Below are 24,627 nucleotides of genomic sequence, written 5' to 3' on the forward strand. Positions count from 1 at the left end.
AGGACTACAAATTCAGCCATGTGACAAGCCAAACTAACAGTGACAAGTTAGGGGTTATATGTTGTGTATGCGCGCGCGCGCGTGTGTATTTGTGTTTATTGTGTGCGCTCCGTGACAAGTTATGCGGAACTTGCCTCCTACTCGGCATGTCTGTGTTGTGGCTTCCTTCTTACTGACTTGTTGGAACAGTTCAAAGTGAGACAACACGGCGCGGTGGAGGCTGACTGTGAGACTGTGTTCTGTGAGGCGGGAGGTCAGGAGGCACTGGTGAAGTCAGCATGAGTGCGTCAGGACGCAAGACTTGACACCGATATGAGAGGATATGGAGTATGAATTTATTGCAGCACTGTTATTGTTCAGTGTTGATGTGAAGCGTGCGTGAAGGCTTTTTTTAAATGATTGTTGTTTTGCTTTTTAATAGACTTTTTTCTTCAGTGTTTTTACTCTCCGCGTAAAGGTAAAAAGAAAATGAAGTTTAACGGTTATCTGAAGCTGCGCATCGGCGAGGCTGTGGACCTCAAGCCGACAACCTTCTCCCTCCGTCACACTGTCATCTTCAACAAGGCTGCCCCGACCCTGGACCCGTACATTGTGGTGAAGGTGGACGACTTCAAAATTGGACAAACTCACACCAAACAGAAAACCAACATGCCGACTTACAATGAAGAGTTCAGTCTCAATGTGAACGAAGGGAAACACATCGAGCTGGCTGTTTTCCACGATACTCCAATCGGATATGATGACTTTGTGGCAAACTGCATCATTCCGTTTGACGACCACATTAAGAGCTCCAACACAGGAGACACTTTCGAGGGATGGGTGAGTAAATGGTGAATCTATCAGGGGCACAAACAAAGATGTAAACATGTTTTACAGCCTGCATAACCTTAAAAAAGGGGAGGTTTAATTTATTAGGGAGCCCCTGGGTGAATAATGTTGTTGGGTTCCAGTCACGCCACTATTAACCTCATATGAGCCCCTATTGACCTCCGCTATACATGGTAGTACTCTACAGCTGAAGTAATTAGATGATTAATCGATTAGTTGGTTGAAAGAGAATTAATTGGCAACTATTTTGATAACTGAGAAATCTTTAGTCTTTTTGAAATGTGAATATTTGCAAGTTTTCCATGATGATAAACTCAATGTCTTTGTCATGACAGACAAAACAAGTAATTTGAATATGTTAACTTGGGTTTCAGGGAATAGTGATTGGTATTTTCCCACTATTTCCTTCCATTTTATATACTATTGATAATGGACACTGGATAATGGACATGATTGTTGGTTGCAGCTCACAGTGCTCCTCTGATGGAATAATAATACCTTGCCCCAGTTTTTCTGTGCACAGGATGATAAAACACAACTTGACAACAAATAAGCACAATATAAACTAAAACAATTTAAGTCTAAAAGCTGCAAGTTGGAGAACCTCACATAGTTGATATTGTACTTCAGGGGTGCAAAATTCAAACAAACTTGCAATAAATCAAATTATGAAGACCCAGATGAAATGGAGTTTAGAGTGCAGCCAGGGGATAGCAATACTTTTTATAATTAAAAACAGCTTATGTATTATTATGTGGGCGAGAGCAGTGAGTCATGATTTATGAGCTGAATGTAACAGGCTACATTTTCATTACCATCAAATGATTTCTTTTTGCTAATTCCCTTTTAATTAGCTATTTAATCAAATGCATTAACACATAAGACAGTTAACTACGTGCATCACACAACAGCAGTAGTGAAGCAGACATTGCACACACTAAGAACAGTCATCACGTGTCTAGAAAAAAATTTTGTATCGGTCCGATTAATGCTATCATTGATACTCAAAACAAGACTTAAAGATGGTAGTATTGATACACCCACCTTTACTAGAGAGCCTGAAAAGTACCTGAACACTGGAACAAAACCTCTACCCAAGTTTTCTGTGTTTGAATTAAAATATGTTAATTTGATTCACTACAACTTTATTTAGGAATATGTATAAAAAGGAGGTAAAACTACTTTTTTATTTGACACAGACGACAAGGCAGCAGCTGCTTTTGTTGATATTGAACTTTAGTGATGCAACTCTTCTAACAAATTTTTAGTTATTCAAACAGAAAAGAAACACTTGACATGCAGTTAACTTTGGGCTTTCGGGGCCAATGGGGAAGTTGCTTTTTACCCAGTTGATAGTCCAGCCTTGAGCTTAAGAACCAGTAGACTCTTGTGGGTCTGCTGGGCACTGACTCCGAGGCCAAGGGGTTGGGGGACCCCTAAAGTTAGAGCCTCAGTTTGAAGTGACTTAAGACTCTATCAAAAGAAGGGATTGCATTTTTTTTCATCCTGATTTGAGTCATTGTATGTATCTGCCAATAACCAGTCCAATCTGATATTTATTTTCATTCTGTGCTTCAAAAAAAATAAAAAGCTCCTATAGTTAAATTTAGATTAGAAAAGTCAACGAGTACTTGGAGTCTTACTGCTCCTCTATCCTGCACAGGAATGTTGGTGTTTCTCTGTGATAACTTTGACACCAGCTGAACAGTAATTGTGAGCAGGTTCAAGATACAAAACATGCTTGGGGCTATGTTCACTACACACTCACCCTGTGAGTAACTTGGCCTGTTTTTTTTTTTTGCATGAAAACATCAACATCACCTTACCTGCACTGAGCCCACCCCTCCTGCTCACTGAGAGGAGATCTAACCAGTTCAGGCTTACTGAAGGACTTCATAGTCACATCTTCATGTATGTTCATGTATGTTCAGTGCAGTGGATGAGTGGTTTGTGTCTTGCCTACATCGACTCGGAAGCCTTTTACTGTCATCAAAAGCCCACACTACTCCTTTTAGAAGTTGTGAGTGAAAGGTAAACCATGCATAGTTGGTTCAGGTGTAAAGGTTGCAACAGCGTTCTTAAACATGCACGCTTCAACACTTCAAATGCAAAGTCGACAATTCAGAGAGACAAAGGGTCTCATTCAAGCTCAGCTCAAAATCCTCATGTAGAGTGTCAGCTTAATCTCACTCTCGTCATACAAAAAAAAACTGCCCCTTCAAACTGGAGTTTCCCTCTTCTGACAGACTTTCATCCCTTTAGGACCATAAGCCACTGCAGGTGTTGGAGAATGTAACCTGAACCTGTTCAGGCCTGGAGCAGGCTGAGGTGGTATCGACTATGTACCATGACACCCTCATCAGGTTCTTTCTATAGACACATAATCCTCTAGCCAATATTTATACTGTATATATTTTTCTCAATTGCTTAAGCCAAAAATTCTGCAAACTTTAAGTGAGATGAATCACCACAACGTATCACTTCATTTGCAGTCACACCAACAGCAGTTTCAAGATGAATCTTTCAAGAAATTTACTGTAACATTTATATTAAACGAATAATGCGAAATGTGCAAAATTTTCAGCCTTTTCACTGTTCAATTTTGAATTTACACTGTACATTAATGACAAATGCCTGAATACCAAAAAAGAAAACACCATAAGACGTAACTTCCCCCCCACCACCAATCTGACAATTGAAACACCTGTCTTTGGCCACAGTTTATCATCACTTCCTTCATCTGAATTGTTCTTGTAATACTACGTGAGAATGTCTCTTAGCACATTAGGGGGTCTGAAAAGTACCACGAGAATGTGAAACTTACACATCTTGCTCAACACATCTTAAAGAAATGCAGGTCATTAGAGCGAATCACCACCACTCATTGAATTAATGATAAATCTATATATTTCTAGGCAGAATGAGTCCAATTAATTGAGGAAAACCAACAAAAAAAACCCCATAACAGTCGAGACAGCTTTGTGCAAATCTTAACCAAGACCCCGCATTGAGGGGAAGTGGTGTAAAAGTAGAACTTGATCTGCAGTTTTAGAAGAAGTAATTTGTCAGAACAGTTTGCTTTCTCACTTCAGGACACAATGCTGAAGTTGTTATCTGCTATATCTGAACTGTGAAGGGTTATTGTTGCACAGAAGAAGTGCTGGTTTGGTGTGTTTCACATGTGAGGCAGCAAATATTAAGACACAAGCCTCCACACGCCCACACTGCTATTTATTGCAGCGTTCCCACCGTCGCTGATCACTGCTTGAGGGCTCGCTGCTACAACACTCACTCTCTATTGGTTAATATCTAGCTTCTCCACTTTCTCTTGTACATTTTTTTTTCAGTGTCTTCACCCCTTCAATGCACATTGGATGCTCTTCCTGTTTGATGAAATTACCACGCAACATGTTGAAGATCTGCTGCCGTTTTAGTGGCATTTGCTCAACTTCAGCAGAATTTTTTATTACTCATCTCCCTTTTTTAAACCTTGAGTGAAGTTAATGTCACGTCTGACATCATCAGCTGTCTGACACATTCACCATGTGACCTTGAAGCCAGTTTCCATTGCCACCCACCTGCCACTACATTGTAGTCTTTAATTCGTCACTCAGTCATTTACCCATTATTTTACGTTATGTTGTTTATAATCAGTATTGAAATAACTGTAGGTCTGTATGGACAGAGAGGTTTCTCAGGCTCAAAGCGATGAAACTGAAAGTGGGTTAAATGTGGCCCCCCTTTAAATTTTCTTGTCAAGTGTACTGCTTGCTCGACTGAAACTGTTTCTAAAAAAAAAAAAAAAAAGAAAGAAAGAAACATACTTCCTCCTCTGTGATACAGCACTAGATGTTTCTGCTTTTTTTTACTTTTTACCATCATGCTGTCACCATCTATGTGTGTCAGATCAGATCAGATCTGCTCCTCCTTCATCTGACTCCTTGTTTCACCAGAGAAGAGAGACATTTCACTAATGCAATTTTTAGGTTTTTCTTTAGAGAGTTAAAGCATCAAAGATGAAACACACAGAGGAAGTCTTCAGTGGACAAGTCAAATTAGCTGTCTAGACTGTAGCTTGAGACAGGATATGAGCAGGTAACTGAGAACAAAAGTGCATATGTCGACAAAGTGAAATGAAAGTTTTGCACTTACTGTGCCAACTGAGTGGCCACTTAAACCCTTTTGTTGTGTGGAGTCATAATTTCCAGGCTGGGTGTACATGTAACACAAATAGATCTTCATTTGAGCGTACAATGACCAAAATTTCCACTCAATGGTCGCTGCAGGAAGTATCTTTTTTGCCTGCCTGTCTCTGTCCGCCTCCAGAAAAACCCTCATGTGTACACAAGTTCTCCACGCATACCTGGACATTTTGTAAGTCAACCTTCACAGCTGAGCATCAGGTCATCACAGTCCTCTGCAAACCAGCCCGACCTGCCGGGCCTGCTTTGTTGCCTTTCTGTCGCGGTGTCAAAATTCCTCCGACATAACTTACACACTGAAGAATGCAAAAAATCTCCAGTGAGATAGCTGCATCTTTAGTATACAAGCGCTGAATGACTGATGCTCAAATGTCAACTGATAACTTTACACATACCTTTCTTTAACTCTATTATTATAACGTAAAGCTTTCTTTTCTTCAACAACTCTTTCTGTGTTTGAAATATAATTTCAAATGTATGAAATACGCCATATTTGGCAACTTTACTGTTTGTTAAATGTTCGTTTGGGTGACATACATTTCATTCACTCTTAAATTGCAGATCATTTTTGAGAATAAATTGCTCTCGTGAAACTGTGGTGCCTCTTCAGTTCCTGTTTAGCTATTTGAATATACAGAAATATAATTGTGTGCTCATATGTGTGTCTGCAGATGGATTTGGAGCCAGAGGGCAAAGTCTACGTCCTTATTACACTCACTGGATCCTTCACAGATGGTAAGGCTGCTACGCTTTTTTGAAATGCAGCTCAGTGTTTCTCCTCATGCGTTAACATCTCCGCCTAGTTTCTTTTTCACACACTCTCGTGCAAACCATTTGTTCCTATTCAGTCAGCCCCGGTCTTCTCTGTTTTCCCTGCTGTTTTGAATAATAAGGGTCTGTGAGCCATTAAATGCCCAAAGTACACCTGTGTAATTATAGAGGCTCTGAAAATAGGTGTGCATGCATGCATACATGAATGTGGATGTTTGTGTGTGTGTCTGACTCAAGTAGGTTGGTATGTGCCAGGTACGCTGTGTCTGGCTAATGCGTTGTGATGAGGCAAATGTTTGTTTTCTTCAGATGTAAAAGGACATGAACATTGAGAACATCTATTGCTCAGACATGTACATGATGTTTCAGCTGATCAGATATCACTCAAATAAATTGTATGCAAGGAGAAGTCCGATTAGCTGGTGACTTGTCACTTTCTGTTATGTTCCGCTTTTTTTTCTTTTTTTTGCAACTTATTTTTTTATAGCATAGAACATTTTCACTGTACATTCTAGACGTTATGTCAAATTTTCTTCTCAATATGTAGATTAAGAAAGAAGATATTCTCTTTCCCCCCTTTCTCAACCATCTTTCCCTCACTGCAACAACATTTTGCACTAATTTGTCACATCATTATTCAGTCTATCTTGGTTTCACCCAAATGGCGTCCATCCACCCTGTCAGTCCTTCACACTCGCCCGCTCTCCCACCAGCCACCCTCACCCCCCCCACCTCTCTCATTCCTCATCCCAACATTAATGTTTCTCAATCCCATACTTGCAGTAATAATATCTGGAAAAGAAATTCAATATTGGTATTACAGATAACACAGGAGCAATAACATGACACAAAAACAAATACAATAAATGAACCAGAACTATCACACCAAGGAAAAGTTTAAAACAATCAGATTGTATTATTACTTTGATATCTGCAACCTTTCTACTCATGAGTGCACCCAACTCTCAGAATAGCCAGTGTAGGGTCAGTCTTCTTCTATTACCTTCAGCCAAATTAACTATATCTCTGTAAATTGTGCATTCTGTACTCTCAGTTTAAAAGTTATTTTTTCCATTGAGTAAATTCCTTCAACTACTGATTGCCAGCTGTCATAGGCCAGAGGTTCCTTCTTGAGCCAGTTCAGTGTTACTGCATTTTTGGCAGCTGCCAGCAGTGTGTGTAATAAATATGCCCAATTTACTCTGGAAAAACCCCCAAGGATGGCTATCAGTGGGTCCCTAGGGAGCTGGTAACCAATTTTATCTAGTAAGTCAAATACTTCACTCCAATATTGATCAAAGACAGGACATGTCCAGAATATATGTGTATGTTTTGCCGTCTTCTCTCCACTCTTCCTCCAACATTCACCTGTTTACCTGGAGTTCATTCTGGATACTATGTGTGGAGTCTGAAAAAATCTACTTGCTATTTTCAACTGAATCTCCCTCCACATACTTATATTTGTAACTTTATGAGTTTGTGAGAAGATTTCTTCCCATTCTTCCTTACTAATTTCTGCCTCTAATTCATTTTCCCATTTATTTTTCCCATGTCAGACAACGCTCTGTATAATTTGGTGATTGGTTTCTTTGTGTCCTGACTATGTTGAATTTCAACCAGATATTGTCAGATGGGGGATTCTGATATTCTGAGCATGATCGAGTAACTTGTGCTTTTTATCTCCTGCCAACATGGTTCACTGCCCACCAAACTTAAGGCCGCATGATATTTTTTTCTGATTAATTGTTTCACTTTTAAATGTGATTATTTTACAACTTTAACAAAGATTCTGCCTCCATTTTGGCCTTCAATGTTGATTTCATCAACATTTTTTGAACTTTCAAGATCAATATTTCAGCACACTCTATATTGTGAAATGGCCTCTTTTTTATCCATTGCATTCTCTGCAGAGTTCACTGCAATGTTTGCTTTCCAGAGTAGCCCGTTTCTTTTTCATAACTACTAGCAAACATTGCAGTTTACCCACCAAACTGTGCAGATAACTAGTGCTTTTTATGTGGATATTTGCAAAGTGTACAGACTGTATCTGTCATGTGACTGAAAGGTTACTATTGCTGAAAAGCTATACAGGTGACGTTAAAGTAAGGGGAAAAATATTGTCAGAGTGGTGCTGAACCTCAAGGGTTTTGTAGCTGCAAACAGCACTGAGCATTAACAGTCAGCCACAAAACATGCTATATAAAAACACAAGCTCTTAAGTGATCGCGCAATTCTGGCTGATGTTTCAGTCAATATTTGACCTGAGAGATAATCAATATCACAATATTAATAAGAATATTTTTCTGATATTGAGATATGTCATGATATAGCTAGTGTATGCAAAATAAAATAAATTAAAGTTAATGTTTATGCACTGACCTCCTGTGCATTTCATTAGACTCTCTTTGCACACAAAAAAACGTAAATGATCCAGTTTGTTGGTTTTAATTACAATTTCCTTGAAATTATTAATATGAAGTTTGTTAATATCATCACAATAGAAAACCTTCCACTAAAGGTTGATAAATAATAACAATGTAATAATGTGATTATTGCCCTGTTGTTGTCTGTGTGCTCTTTAAACTCTATTTTCATGCAAATGTTTGTAGGAAGAAAATACAAAACTATAAATCTTTCTGGTAAAAGGTGATTTATTTTTTGGATATTTTTTTTTTATCAGACTGATTACAGAGAAAATCGAAGTGCACAAGACAAAGGGCTTGAAGTGAATGTTTGAAGATGTTAGTTAGAAAGTAAAGCCCACCTTTTTTGACACCACTACCACATGTCTACGTTATTTGCAGGGGCATAGTGGGGCTTCTGCAGAGCAGTTTCCATATGCATGTGTGGTTTTCAACACCTCACAAATAGCTCCACTACATACTGCTGCCTACTTATTAGTTAGAGCTAAAACACACATAGTCTAACTACACAAGCATGCACAAAAAGAAAAAAATGTGCACATGTCTTTAGACAATATAATCCCTTTATGATTAGTTCAACCTTTCTTAAAATCCCTTAGAAAAGTAAAAAAAATATGTTTGAAGATATGTTTGTCACAGTTAAGCTTAGGTGAAAGTGAGAAAAATAACGGATGATATTCTTCTGAAAATGAAATCACAGTACTTGTTTATTTGTGGGAAATCATTTGTAGTCAGTGTCAACACATTGAGCTAACTGGTAACATCAAGTCAAACTGTGCTGGACCTGCAATTGTTAAGTATTAAAAAATCATTCCAGGGAACAATGAAATTATAAGCTGACCAATTTGTCCATCGAGTGAGAATTCCTTGACATCAATTTTGATAATCGATTTGTTGCTTAAGTCATTTATCAAGCAAAATGCCAGCTTTTCCATGAAATGCAAATGTGAAGATATGTTCTTTTTCCATATTTTTTATATAGTTGAATATCTTTTGGTTTTGGAGAGTTGCTGGGAGAAAAAACAAGCAATTTAAAGATGCCACATAGGGCTCTGCAAACTTTTAATGACCATCTTTAATGTTTTTGTTCATCTTTTAGACCAGAAGATTATTTGAAACCTCACAATCAGACTCAATAATTGCTTTGTGGTTAATTTAGACAACAGAATTGTGTGTCTGGATTCACAATTTTTAAGCCTGCGGTGTACGGCAAGCTGTGAACACAACACTGACATATTATCACCTTCTAAGCTGATACAGTGAACTTGGTAGCAAACAGCTGCTATTTACACATCCAGAAGGCACGGAGCAAATTTGCAAGTATTCCTTTTGGAGCGCTACACCAATTCCTGAGGGAAATATCTGGCTCTTTAGCTGCTCTATGCTCTGCTATGTTTACTGCATTGTCTCTAACTAATTCTGTCTGCTGTTTGGTTCCTGTAAAGGGCGTGTAGTGGGTGTTAAGTGGGTGTTTTATAGCTGAAAACCGCTGCCTGCCGTGAGAGTGAACATAAGCAGTAAAGTCGCAGCCTGGAAAACTAAAACAATGAGGTGAAAGATAATATAAAGCTCTTTGGAGTTTAGGAGAACTGCCGCGCTGAGTGACAATTATCAGTGGGTTCCTCACTATAGCGACCTCTTTCATGTGCAATTAGTCATTCGATATACTGACATTATGATAAGTGATCAATTACAAATTTGAATATATTTTCAAACCTAAGCTCTAATGGTATTGGGTCCAGGGATTAGTGTAGAGATTTCTGATTTATTATCAGCAGCACCTCGTCTTCTGGTGTTTGAACACAACCTTTTTCTCTCATCTTGTTTCCAGACGACGCCATAGTGAAAGAGAAGACCTACAAGCAGTTTACGAGGAAGCGGCAGGGGGCGGTGAGACGGAGAATCCACCAGGTCAACGGACACAAGTTCATGTCCACTTTCCTTCGCCAGCCCACCTTCTGTTTTCACTGCAAAGAGTTCATCTGGTGAGAAAGTCGGGCAAGGACGAATCAATGCCACCTGCATTTATTCTGTGTGGACTGTAAACTGGATCTGATTGTGTCTCTGTCTCTGTATATAGGGGTGTTTTTGGAAAGCAGGGTTACCAGTGCCAAGGTGAGCAGACCTCATTTTCTCTCATCTTTTGACACAATATTCAAACATACAGACATGAGTTGTGGACTTGACATTGAGTGATCGTGTTTTTTCAGTGTGTACGTGTGTGGTTCACAAACGATGCCATCAGCAGGTCGTCACTGTGTGTCCACGCATGAAAAAGACAGAGAAGGAACAGGTATGAATAGCTGACTGTAACACTCTTCCCGTTCAACAGTAGTATCATTAATGCTGGTACAACAGCAGTATTTATTTTCTTTACGGATCATCAGATCAATAACAAAGTAATCGGTGAGTTTGAAGGCATGTTGTCACTGTTAATCCACATGTCTTTTTTTGTAATTGATGCTCTTCATACAGGATATGCAAGAGACCTGTTAGACAGCTCCTCCTACACACTCACACCTCTGAACACCTGCAGTGATCAGCAGGCTGTAAAGGTTCCTGTTTCTGTGTTGAGCTGGTCACTGAGCCAGAACACTTTACTGTACACTGCTGTACTTATATTCCAAATATGCTTAATATAGCATTTTTATATATTGCTATAAATACGCTTGTGCTTGTTTTAGCATTAGAAAATTGCACTTTTGCAGAATTTCAGCTTTCAAATTTCCCTGGGGGAAATTCAGAGTGAAGCAAATGCAGCAATAAACAGAAACAATATCTCTCTATGACAAAAATAGGAACTAGACATTTTTTCACAATACACTGTGTGGCAGTTCAGGGTTATGTACATGCATGGTTGGCCTTGCTGTTGAACACTCAGTGGTTAGTTTACAATATGTCTCTTTGTGTCTTCTTTTAGCAGCCTATAAACCAAGGCTTCAGCATCAACGTCCCTCACAAGTTCAACATCCACAACTACAAGTCTCCCACCTTCTGTGACCACTGTGGCTCACTGCTGTGGGGGATAGTCAGGCAGGGGCTGCACTGCAAAAGTAAGAACCGTGTCAAAATTTGTCTCAAAATCACAATCTCAAATGTACTAGTTTGTCTTCCATCGCTTTGAGAATGCTCAATGCCTCCTGTCTGTGGTTTCTCTCTCCAGTCTGTAAAATGAATGTTCACATCCGCTGCAAAGGCAACGTTGCGCCAAACTGTGGAGTCAACAGTGTGGAACTGGCCAATAAGCTGGCAGAGATGGGACTGCAGGCTGGAGGACTCTCCAAACGCAACTCAGTAGTACGAAAGCTCAGTGGTTTCGCAATGGATCAAATGAGTGTTAATTCCACGTAAATTTATCAGATGAATCAAAATGGTGGTGTTGTTTTGGTTTTTTTTGCACTTGCAGGCCAAAAGCATGGTGCAGACGAGGATGCCTTCTGAAAGGAGGCCAAGTAAAGAAACTCAGCAGCAGGCTCCTCGGCTGGGCATCTCAAACTTCTCGTTTCTTCAAGTGCTTGGCAAAGGCAGCTTTGGCAAGGTGGGAATGATAGGAGAGGATGATGGGAAATACTCTGTAATGAAATGATGAACAAGGTGATGAATGAGGAAGGAGGTAGAATGTGAGAACATGTTTATTCAAAGCAAATGGTTCTTGTCTGGTCTGTTTTTAAAAGACACAAAACAACACATTTTACAGAATAAATCAATGTTATCTGTTGAAATGGTGACGTTGATTTGGGAAAAGTGAATTCTCATCTATCCGACTGTGTGTATGTTGTATCTGCAGGTGATGCTGGCAAAACAAAACGGCAAGGATCGAGTTTTTGCAGTCAAGGTGTTGAAAAAAGACATCATTTTGCAGGATGATGATGTAGAGTGTACCATGACTGAAAAGAGGGTGCTGTCACTGGCCCGCTGTCACCCCTACCTCACGCAGTTGTACTGCTGCTTCCAGACACCGGTCAGTACAGACACCCACACAAGCACACTGATTTCTCGAGTCAATAAATTTGCCTCATAAGGGGAAATCTCTGCATTATTGCAAGTCAACAGAGATAATGATGCAAAGTTTTCATCTCAGACCGCTCTTGCCTTCCTGAGGAAATGTTTGCAGGTCAAGTTGTGGCATAAACACGTACTGTTACACAAAAAGAGCGCTGTGCAGAAAAGAGCTCCTTCGATACCAAATGCAAGTGTGAAACTCTAAAACATCCTTTTATACTGTATTTGGAACTGCAGTAAAGGCTGTAGTAAAATACAGTATTTTCTGTCTTTCAAGTATTTTGATTGCAGTTAACTTGCCCACTAGCAGCTCATAAAGGTCATTTTAAAACATTAGTTAAAGTTTTAACCTAATTTAAATGCCTTGTTCGCTAGTTTTTATGTTACTTGCCATTACACCACATTTTTAATACCACTTTTCTTTCCGTATTTACAATTTCCTCTTTTTACATATTGCAGGTGACTTTTACAGTTTTAGTAGCCAATGCTGGATGTGTAAACTCTTTACCAATAGTCTTTACATCAACTTTAAATATTTCCTCTAAGTGCTAAAGTACCTTGGTGGTCTTTGTGTGGCACAGGTTCCATTCTTAAAGGACCAGTGTGTAGGGTTTAGTGGCATCCAGTGGTGAGGTTGCAGATTACAACAAACTGAATACCCCAACTCTACTTATCTGGAAATCAGCAGACTTGATAATTAGCAAATTCCACACTACTATTCATACTAACTCTAAGCAGGTCTGGAAAAGTTAGAAAATTAAATGTACTCAAAAAAGTGACTATGCATAATAAATCCACTGCTGTTGATGAACACTAAAGTCCCATTAAAAAATGCACAAAGGGAATAGAAGAGATATTCACAGATGCAAAAATAAATAATGAAATAAAATAATTGCAGATAGTGGTCTGACAGCTCCAGGAAGATCTTAGAAAACTGTGATAAATGTTATTTTTAGAAAACATTTAGCTTTGTCTTTGTGAAGTTTAATCTGCAGTTTCAAAAGTGATCGACATCTGCCAGCACACACAATTTCCTGTTAGTACACGATAGTAAAAGGCATATTGCTTGCATACTAACCCCAGTATACTATGATAGACTGTATATGTGCGGTTAACGTGTAGTATAGAATTGGGACACAGCATTGTAAAATACATGAACTTGTCAGCAGGTGGCAGCAGTTTCTAAGTCTTGTGTTTGTTATTGGAGACTCAGTCAGAATGTGTGACTGATGGCAAAGCTGCTCTTCCACCCACAGACAATCCTAATCTGCTTTAGGTGTTTGAACCGACACTGACCCACTTCACACTGGATCAAAATAGAGCAGCACAAAGTGAAGAACTGATCTCTCCTGACCCATTCACACCTCCAAAGTGCAGCTTTTATTGTAGCACTGCACCTCCCCTTTGCTTCTTTACTGTTGGTGTCTCTGTGCCCTTTCCCTCCACAGTCACAAAAATGACTTGACATTTTCCTCTAAAGGCACCGTGGAACATTTTTTAGATTTCCTACAAACCAAACTTATATTTTAAAATTTCTGTGGTTTTAAATTTCTTCATAACATCACCGGAATTATTATTTCTCTTTCGAGACAAAATTTGCATCTGTTTTGTGCTTCTCTCTTTTGTGAGTTTTGAAAAATACACGTGAGTGGGCATGGAAACAGTGGGAGGGGGGAAGTGGTTGAGCCTGTGGTGAGGGTGAGGCGGACTGGTAACATATTTTTTCTTTTATGTCTTTGGAGAATTCTCCTTCATCACAGTAATACATCACCAACTGCTCATTTGAACTATTAAACAGCAAATTAAGTCCAGTCTTGCAAAGCCAGGCTTCTGTCTCATCAAGTTCATGGAGGTCGGGAGAAAATATTGCAAAATACATTAGGATGACTTCACTTTGGAAATTCAGAGTCTGTGAATTAAAAATGTCAGGAAACAGGATACTTTAATGTTTGAGTAAAAAATAAATTATCTTTGTAGAACTACATTTTTTAAAGTAAAACAGTGAATCAGGTTTTTGAGACCTTGGGACTCAGATATTTTGGTGTGATCAGCTTTTTAAAATTGTAAAACTCAATAATAGTCAGTAGAAACTGTCCTAGTGTGGAGTCTTACTTAAAGGCTCCACACTCACACACGCTCAGTTAGACCACACACAGTACTGCCTGCTTCGCTTTTGCCACACAGTCTTTAACATCATACATATAATCTCAGGTTAAAAAGTAGACCACTCTACACCACAGAGCAAATAAACAGAGACCGCTGTGGCTTTCCTGCCCGCCCTGATCACTTCAGGAAGCTTTATAGGCCGATCTGTACATCATGTCTTCCTGCAGTGTTTTTTTTCCTGTGGGCTCTCATCTTCTAGATCACATATCGACCATAACCTGTAATGAGATAGAAAGATTTATGGGTTTGATCAGTGTTTTTTTTTTTCTCTGCTGACTTTAAACTGCAGATAGATGCACATGCACAGGAATCCATTATATAGACATGTGACATTTATGAGAAGTAGACCTTGAAGCATCCTTGAAGCAATCTCAGCATGTCCACGGTCATGCTTTCTTGGACTGTTTAATGACATGGGAGCTTCTGTGAGGCTAGTGTGGTTTGTGTGTGTGTGTGTGTGTGTGTGTGTGTGTGTGTGTGTGTGTGTGTGTGTGTGTGTGTGTGTGTGTGTGTGTGTGTGTGTGTGTGTGTGTGTGTGTGTGTGTGTGTGTGTGCTGGCACGTGGCTGTAAATGTCACCTCCTCATGTATTTTGCAGGACCGACTCTTCTTTGTGATGGAGTTTGTGAATGGTGGCGATCTGATGTTCCACATTCAGAAGTCCAGGAAGTTTGAAGAGCCCAGAGCACGTTTCTACACAGCGGAGATCACCTCCGCTCTCATCTTCCTGCACAGCAAAGGCATCATCTACAGGTCTGAATCAGACATACACATATACATAGTACACAGAAAGATATCTAAAGCTTAAAAAATAGTTAACTGCCATAAAATGTCCATCTTAACTAGTCTTTTTTTTTTTTTACTTTTTATTTTTGACAACGTTTCAAGTTTAATATGCAAACATGAGGCAGAGAACATGATGTCTTGTTGGTATCAACAAACATCAGAGACAGGTAGACAGGTACAGTTCATTGCGCAGCAATTTCAGTGTTGATGTCTACAGTAAGAGAGAGAGGGAAAAAACCCTAATCAGTACCCGTTTCCTGTGAGTAACAGTCCCATTTCCTTCAGTATTTTTCTCCCTTGTCTTTCTGTAGACAAATAGTATCAGTCATCTTTTCCATGGAACGTATACGATTCCCGTTCCTGTAAAAATGTCCACGGTTGGGGGATTTTTCTGGAGCCAGTATTTGGTGGCAGCTTTTTTAAGAATGTCATATTCTTGGTGCTGCCTATCTTGTCTTGTTTCAGAATATTGGCGCTCATCCCCAGTCATATATGGAAACTGCGCTGGAAACATGTAGAATTATCTCACCCCATTGGTTTAAATGCTCATTTGTTCTGGGAAAAATGCTCTTGTGCCTAAAAAAACCTAATAAATTGCTTGTTACTGTAAAAGGGTTGTCCACCGATTTTGCAAGCTAATATCAGATGACTAGTTGTGGGGAATATTTCACGGCCTGTAAAAAAACTCTGTATAATGTCTTGCTTTGTTAAGTCTTACAAAATATCTCAGTTTGGGCTTTGAGACTATAAGTTTACAACAGAAAAACCTTGGGTACAAACCCATGGCATGAAGTTTAAAAGAGGTGAGCGTTTGCCAGACGGGCGGTCTAATGAAAAGGCACTCTTAAGTTGCATAATGGAAATCTTAAGATTCAGCAGTTTTGTAGCTCGACCCACACTAGGGAATACATGTAGGATACTGTGTCTTGGCATTTATTGCTTCAATTTTGACCATTTTTAAAAACGGTCTCTTTCAGATCCTTCAATTTATGGCAGTGAAGTACAAGATTTGCTTGAGTGCTCTTTTCAGATGAACATTCAGCCATTATTTCCTCATGTTCGTCATCCATGTCAGCTGAAACATCAGTCAAGTTTTAGGGGCCACAAAACATACTGTATAGGGAGTTTTCCTTTTTTCCATCAAAATTCTCCAAACACCTCTTATATGTACTGTATATTTGTGCTGTGCATTTATTTAATTTAAAGATTATTATCATTCGCAGTATATTTTCCTTAGTGAACTCTGGTCATGTCCCCTGTAATAGCAAACACAGTGTAACAATAGATTTTCATACACTACAACTGCATGGTCAGAATTCTTAGTTTTCACCATTAGTAATAGAAATCAATATTTTATTTTTCATAAAGAAGTCATGGCCTTGCTTTTATCTCAGACTCAGATGTTTGATTGTATCCTTTGTGTTCGGATGTTTTGTTAACTTGCAACGAGTTACTGTAGCAGCGCTGAGGGCTCCATGTCAGTGCATGATGATAAGAAAGGGGGGCATCATGTGAGCTAACAGTAAGATCCTGAGTTATATTTAGTGTGTTCATGTGTTCTGTGTCAGCCCGCACCGCATAGCATGACTGTTAGCTTAGGAGGCCACACGCAGTCCACATGCTGCAACTAAAATAACGAGCCAAGAAGCAGCTTGCACATCAGGCCAGTGTAAGTAGAGCAGACCTTTAGCCGCCTCCTTAAAATAAAATCGAAGCCCATGTCACTGTGTTGTGTAACATGAAGGACTTCTCGTGACTCGACTCGTTATCTCTCCTTTAGCTTCAGGTAAAGACTCGATTTGAAGTCTCTCAGCAACAGTGTGTCCGAAAGTCTGAACCGAAATTGGCTGATTTCAACAACAGTGTAGTGAGGAGAGCCAATTAGGTACAAGCTACAGGGGGTGAACATGATATCATGAACATCTCATGCAATCCAGTACAAAGCCCTGCAATAAACACTGTCTTTTTTGAGAATGCACCAGTCAAGTGTTCGATGTTAACAGAAAGAAGACATTTCTAAATTGTGATAAAAGTGCAGCAAAGTGCCAAATGTTATATTAAGAATGGTTTAACACATCGTGAAAAATAAGATGCTTCTAAATTGTGGCTAGTATCACCGCGGTATAACCTTGAGTTGATTTTTATTTGTATAGATTTCAGTAGGCTGTAGCGGTATGGCCAGATGCACCATCTAACCACAATGACAAAAAAAATCTCATTCTGTGCGTCATAGAGTCACCAGCACTTCCTCTACTCTTCTTTGGAAATTTTCATATTAGTGTAACTCTATCTCTTACACAGTCTGTTGTTGTGGAGTAAGGTAAAGTCCATTACCTCGATATTGTCAGTGGTTCCAGAAGTTTACTGTTAGTCAAGTCAATTTCATTTGTATTGCCCAATATCACAAAATCACAAATTTGCCTCTGGGTGCTTTACAATCTGTAGAGCAATACAACATCCTCTGTCCTTAGACCCTTGATTCACAACTATTACTGTACTGTGTTACTGTACCACGCTGTCAGACTGACCCACTTCTCATAGAAACTGGTTTTGTCTTCCTAGTGTGAAGAGGTGGGTGGATGAAGGACTACAGGAGCACCTGGTGCAGTGGGTTATTTGCATTGTGAAATACGGAACTAAAACAGAGGTTCATCACTAGACTTTATACATACATGGTGCGCTGAGTGCTCTGGAGCATGAAAACATTTGCCAAATACCTGATCATTTCGTCTGTAGTAGAAAATAAGACAATTTTACTTATATTTTACTGAGGAATTAAAATTTGAAAAGCACTCTTTGTTTCCGTGTTAGCAGTTTTCATGTCCGGATGTTGTTATTCCTTGTAGTATTTAGCTCTTACATGCTCTAATCTGTGTACTCTACGGCTGAGTGGTCATGGTGTGTGGGCATCAGAGTTGGTCTCTTTTGGCCTGTTTTTAGGCTGCTAGGGACAAGCTCCATGAACATATGAGTCAGTGTTACACAATCAGTTTACGGTAGGGAAGAGCAAACCAGATTAATCCAACCAAACCAGTTTTGCTTGACTGTCAGTCTGCTGAGCACTTTTACATTCAGTCTCTCTGTGATTCTGCTTTTGTTCCTGTTTTGAGGAAATCAAACCAAAATCATTTTAAGGTTTTTGCTTGAAATAAGAACATGAAAAAATATATGTTCTTTCAAATTGTATGCATCTTCAAAATGTCATAATTTATCAACATTTATCAGCATTAGCCTGCGTTAGTGCATCTCTGTCTAGCTTCAGTCCATCTCCGTAAAATGACCTTGGTCTAAGGTCGGATCACCTGATCACAGATTGGAGTACAACTCCAGAGGCCACGGTCACACGTTTTAATCTCTTTGTCAGATGACAAAGCACCAGCTGACATGAACAGGATTTTTCCATTGTTTAGTTATGCAGCAATTTCACATGCACAGTCAGTGATGGGAAGTTTATTCCACATTTTATCTATTATTCATTTGCTAAGCAATGTTTTTATTCCTTTTTTAAAAAAATACACAATAACACAAAAGACATTATGAACTAAAACTACCATACAACTCAAAAAGAGGGAAAAGAAAAAAACTAAATTAAAAAAAAAACTTTTTAAAAGATTTTATTTTTAATTCAGTTAATATTATTATTTAGGACTTTTCATTATTATTAATTTCTTTAGAGACAAAGGAGTTTGCATTTTATCAGCAAGTCACTTTAACAAATGCAAAATGATTTCTGTCAACATGGTCACTCTTCAGTTTGGTGACACAAAGAACACAAAACATAATAATTGTGTTCTTTGATAATAATAACATTTAAAAACTAACTGATCAATTTCAGTAGCCATCAGTCAGTTTTATTTAGCCCAAAATTAGAAATCACACATGAGCCTCAGATTGGTTTACAGTCAGTGCAATATAAAACAACCTCTCTGTCCTCTGAGTAAAGATTCAGATATGGAAAAACTCAACAAGAAAAAACAAACAAAGAAATAAACAATACCCCAGGGAAAAACACCCAGAAGATCAACTGTGGGAGGAGGGTGGGTTCTTCTAAGAAAGACAGATGTGATATATTTGTTAAACATTTGCATGTCTTTGGAAAACAACCCACATTGTTAACCAAGAAAAAGGTTTTCCAAAATGCATAATTATTTATTAATCACTCTTCTACATTTACCATCTGGTTTACAGCACTATACTGCAAGTTGAACCTGTTGCTTTAAAAACAATAATTGAAACTTTGTCTGTCTTGGAAGAGAAATAATTATTGACATGAGAGCACTTTTTCCTTCTTGGAAGCCTGAGTGGTCATCTGAATGTGTCATACTTCCTGTTTGTCTCTTAATGGTTAGGGAGTTGTCTGTCAGTGTTGCAGCTTCACCGTCCTCAGAGAACCTTTTCTCTTTGTCTCACCACAAATTTTTACCACCTTTAGATATTATTAGAAACAACACCAACAGCGTGTGACTGGAAGCTGAACACAAACTGACATTTAAGCAGCTGCTGGCGTCAATTGGATTTGTGCAGCTGATTAGCTTTCAGCCTTTACTCTTTCATATATTGATCCATTTGTGTCTGCTGAGAGTCCCAAAAACAAATAATTTTCTGTTTGTTGCCTTTCAGGGATCTAAAGTTGGACAACGTTCTTATTGACAAAGACGGTCACTGTAAACTGGCAGATTTTGGCATGTGCAAAGAGGGCATATTTGAAGGCGTGGCCACAGGAACTTTCTGTGGGACCCCGGATTACATTGCCCCTGAGGTCAGTTTCTACCCTTGAAAATTGAAAATTTTATACACACACACACAGTTTAAGAACCACAACTACTAATAACGACAGATATTTATCTAGCAGAGTTGTGACACAGGATGTTTTCAGATATGTTGGTGCTGTTTATATATATTTCGACATGGACCTATTGCAGCAAAGAATAAATGCAGCCACATTTAGCTTCTTCTAACACAGGTCTTCTGAGTTCATATGAAGTAGTTCCCAGTCCCATCCTTTCTCCATCACACCACCCCTCTAAAAACAAACACTGTGGTCACAGCCGTCACTCCAAACTCCCTCCTGACTGACTGGAAAGGCAGCGCACCTGTGAGGTCAGCTTGTGAACGGCGCTGTTGACTTGACATGCCCTGATCCCCTCATCAGAATGCGCCTTTACGGGCGTGCTTGGTTTTCATAATGAGGGATTAAGATGGTGTGTGTGTCCTCATATTTGAGGCATTTTTTTCTGACCAAGACTGTGCGTCTGGATTTATGAAAGGCCTCTTTGCTGTCCTCAACACTTGCTCCTCAGTGCAGCCCCACTGGAAACACACTAATCCAATCTCCTAACTGAACCTCATGGAGTGGTTTGCTGTTGGACTCTCTAATGCTCTCTGTGCTATGATGGTTAACTTTATTAGTACACTGTGACTTGTTTCCACAGATCCTCCAGGAGATGCTGTATGGGCCTTCTGTTGATTGGTGGGCTCTCGGGGTGCTGCTGTACGAAATGCTGTCAGGACACGCCCCCTTCGAGGCCGAAAATGAAGATGATCTTTTTGAAGCCATCCTCAATGAAGAGATTGTTTACGCATCTTGGCTCAGTGCAGAGGCAGTGAATATACTCAAAGCTGTGAGTCTGTTTCTAATCATTTTGTATTCAGTGGTTCATCAACAGTAAATATTCTGAAAACAGCATGATGGATGAAGTTGGATGTAAGCCAGGCGTTGCTGGTGTCCTTGCCTTTTTGGCAGACATTGACTCTTCTCATGTTGCTCCTGTCGGACTTTGTTCACGTTATACAATTGCTGGAAATGTCTGTGAAGCTTTTTTTAAACTGACCTAATGATAGAGGAAATCAATCTCTCCCTGGATTTGTGACCAGCATTGTGGAGAAAAACCAATAAGCTGTGAACATTTACTACAGGAGCAATACGGGGCATTCCTGAATAGTGTAGCTTGAGTCTGTAACATGATAGCAAAGGTCTGAACAGCTTTGCTCTGATTAACTTTGATCAGGGTTCGTTATTTGTTGTACTTCAGACTGACAGACGCTTTCTGACTCCAGAGTGACTGACAGCCTTACGTAGCTCTGCCAGCCAGCTGTTTGGCCCAGCTCTTACATAACTATATTAAGGCATGGTCCACTGCCCAGCCACAGCACCCAAGCTATAAATACAACGACACCTCCTCCCTCCATTCCTCCTCTCTTTGCACCCTGTTCACCCCTTATTCTTGTTGTTACTCAGACACGCTTGAGGAAGCAGTGGAAGACCAATCTCCCCCCGCTGATCCATGTCACTGCTCCCAGTGTCACACGTTACGTAAAGATGCATGTCAGTGTGAGTGGATTTGAACGCTGCTGCACTATTTATACTGAGGGTTGATCCGCTGCAAGGTTCTCCTTGTCCCTATAAGCGAGTTCGTGGAGTTCAGTTATCAGGTTGTTGAGAGTTTTGGGAGGATTTCTATAAAAAGCATGACTAATATTTAGAATGTTTGTTGAGAAAAAATACTTCAATAATTGAAGGTTATTTTAGCAGTTTGTGTATAAAAAGGTGGACACTGATAATTAAATGAAGCTATTTATTAGGGCCAAAACAAACAATTATTTTCATTGTTGAGTAATCTGTTTGTTGTTATTTTTTCAATCATAAAACAGTACAAAATGCCCATCACAATTTTCCAAAGTAAATGTGACATATTTAAATGTCCAACCAAAAATGTTCAGTTTACACTGATAAAAACAGCCAGTCCTCATGTTTTAGAAACTGGAACCAGCAAGTATTGAATATTTTTGTTTTATAAAGGACAGAAATGATTAATTAATTCAATCAAAATTGTCATTATCTGACCAATATTTTCATTTCTGACGGCTTTGTGTCTTTCTGCTGGCGTAGTGGAGAATATCCTTGTGTAGAAATGCTGACATTGCTAGTCTGGTAGTGAGGATGGCACAGCCGACGTGTAGCAATGGAAAGATGGCAGCTGAATAGTTTTTCTCCAGTTTTATGGTCTGTACGCTCCTGAACTCATTGACCCCTGCTCGTCTGTGTAACTCAGTTATTTCCACTTCAAGGGCCATACTGGTGTTCTGGAGTGTTTTTTTTTTTTAATTTTTTTTTTAAATGCAACTGCAACCATTTAACTACAAATGACGTCATCAAATTATGCTCCCAGCTGCGTATCCCTGCACACAACTGCATTAGTAGCATTAAACTGTAATGCTTCTTTGCCCTCCCCCAAAAGAGATGTCTTGATGTTCACAGTGATGTTTCACTTGTTTCAAGCAGAATTCAAGTTTGTGCAAGATGATGATCACAGTGTTTAAGCATCAGTTAACAACAATAGCTCTCTGGAAGCTGAGATATCAATCTAAAAACCTGTGTACACCTCTGAAAATTCTCACCAGTGTTTAAGATTTATGTGGTTTGTAGTTAAAGGATCAAAACACATAAAACCAACAGTTTTAGTTAAACTAGTTTAACCTTTTCTCTGTATCTTTTCATTTCTCCTTTAATGCTGTTTCTCTGTCTGCTTGACATCTTTTTCTCTTTTTCTGTTTTTGCTGAGGAATGCAGAGTTGCTTATGCCAGTTAAAGTGTTTAAAAGTGTTTGGAGCTGATTTGGTGAGACATATTAATCTTTCCAATGACTTCGGGTTAATGTGGCCACTGTCACTGTGGAGACGGAGGCTCGTTAGTTTGTTGTAGCCTAGTCTTAATGTCACCACTGGCCCTAAGGTGTGCACAGACACACTGAGCTGTCCAAAACACATTAGTGGGGTTTTTTTTTCCAGTTTTTTCCCACAGGCAAGTTAAAACAAAGTTTTTTTAATTTTGAGTTTGTTTTGTTTTGGCCTCTCCCTTTAGAGACCTACCAGACTTTCGTAGCAAAGAAACTGTTGGACTTTAACATGTGATTCACTGCTCTATTGTTTTATTGTGTACAACAGTCAGCTGCACTTTCCTGAACTTAGTTGAACACTCTCCAACTAAGTCACAGAGGGTGGTGTCAGATACAATCATGGGTGTGTTTTTCATAAGTTGGGAGGTGGGGTTTGACTGGATATCATCTTGGATCAAGTCCAGTTTGGCATTACTCCTCATCACTCAGACTCTGGTCTGATCCTGTTCAATAATATGCGTCACATTTCCTGCATCCTCCTGTGTACAGATCTTCAATGAAACATCTGACAGCATCCACTGATTCCAAACAGTTTGACCCTTCTTTGTTGTTGCTTTTATGCGCAACCCTATCTTACATTAGTTTTCTTGATGATGTGTTCTTTTCTTTTTTTTTTTTTCTTTTCTGTTTAGTGTGACGTGTTTGTGAATTCATCCGCTTTTGTGCTTTCACAGCTATTGACCAAAAACCCGGCTCGGCGTCTGGGCTGTGTGGCCTCAGAGGGCGGAGAGAACGCGTTGACTAGCCACGCCTTTTTCGATGGAATCGATTGGGAGAAGTTGAATCGTAGAGAGATAGAGCCGCCTTTCAAGCCCAGAATCGTAAGTCACACAAATAACCTCCTTTATTACATGATAGTGACAATATGCAGACATTATGCAGCGTTAAACATTGTCTCACCTTGTGGCTGCAACTGAAATCTTAAATATTCCCTCCCAGAAAACACCAGAGGATGTCAACAACTTTGACCCAGATTTTACTCAGGAAGAGCCCACCCTCACGCCGATCGATGACCCGATGATCCCTACCATCAATCAGGACGAGTTCCGAAACTTCTCCTTCACTTCGCCTGAACTGCTGGAGAGCTAAAAGTCTCCTCACTGATCCACCAGTCAGCCAGCACTTGTTTCACTCTTCTGAGCATTTGTAGCTTTGTCTGAGACTGTTCCCAGTGGTACATACAGTATGACACTGTCACATTCCCCAGAGACATGAGGGTGCAAAGTGGCGAGGAGTCAGCCAAACACATGCTTGACAAGAACTGAGGCTGCACCTAATGAACTCTTAAGCACTCCCATAATTCTCGAAAACTCTCAGTGTGTGTGATCAGCTTTTGAAAATGACATTTAGTTTTGACTTTGATACAGTTTGATTCATGCAAAAGTCTGTGTGGAAAGGGTGTGTTTGACAAGTTGATACGTTTGTAAACCTGTTTGCCACAGATGTCCGTTTTATTGTACAATTGCTGTCATGCAGATGGATGAGTTTGCTTCCAGTTACTTCAAATGAAAAAAGCACTTTTGGAGCACAAGGGCATGGTTTGTGTTTCATTTATGCTCCTGCACTGCTCAGAGAGTGGAATCAAGAGTCAATTTTAACCAGACTGCCAGCGTTTCCCAGAAAAGTTGGGCTGCCAGTTAAAATCCCGGAACGACTGACTGTGTATATGAAATAGTTTCTCGATGATGTGACTCTACTCTGGGAAAAAAAACAAAAAAAACAAATACACAGACCCACACATGCTGGCTAGATGAGAACTGAGTCCCTTCATTTT

General features: G+C 39.5%; 1 protein-coding gene across 2 annotated transcripts; it reads left to right on the plus strand.

The window, feature by feature from the left end:
* Positions 1 to 24,384, plus strand: prkcha (protein kinase C, eta, a). Of its 2 annotated transcripts, none has more exons than XM_044375621.1 (14): positions 1 to 819; positions 5,702 to 5,765; positions 10,056 to 10,209; positions 10,305 to 10,339; positions 10,435 to 10,517; positions 11,148 to 11,277; positions 11,388 to 11,521; positions 11,631 to 11,762; positions 12,012 to 12,185; positions 14,990 to 15,144; positions 19,798 to 19,936; positions 20,610 to 20,798; positions 23,528 to 23,674; positions 23,793 to 24,384. In XM_044375621.1, the coding sequence occupies exons 1-14, from the start codon at positions 469 to 471 to the stop codon at positions 23,940 to 23,942; spliced, it is 2,037 nt and encodes a 678-aa protein (XP_044231556.1). In that variant the 5' UTR covers positions 1 to 468; the 3' UTR covers positions 23,943 to 24,384. The 2 variants fall into 2 exon arrangements, with proteins under 2 accessions (XP_044231556.1, XP_044231555.1); XM_044375620.1 differs by having other exon boundaries at positions 2 to 819; positions 11,145 to 11,277.
* The last annotated feature ends 243 nt before the right edge of the window (positions 24,385 to 24,627 follow it).

This window comes from Thunnus albacares, chromosome 15 (assembly GCF_914725855.1).
Source record: "Thunnus albacares chromosome 15, fThuAlb1.1, whole genome shotgun sequence".
In the NCBI taxonomy this organism is placed as follows: Eukaryota; Metazoa; Chordata; class Actinopteri; order Scombriformes; family Scombridae; genus Thunnus; species Thunnus albacares.

Coding starts and splice junctions, on each gene's coding strand:
- prkcha (XM_044375620.1), top strand. CDS start 469: ATGAAGTTTAACGGTTATCTGAAGCTGCGCATCGGCGAGGCTGTGGAC. Junction 10,340..10,434: donor GCAGGGTTACCAGTGCCAAG/GTGAGCAGACCT, acceptor GTGTTTTTTCAG/TGTGTACGTGTGTGGTTCAC. Junction 11,763..12,011: donor GCAAAGGCAGCTTTGGCAAG/GTGGGAATGATA, acceptor TTGTATCTGCAG/GTGATGCTGGCAAAACAAAA.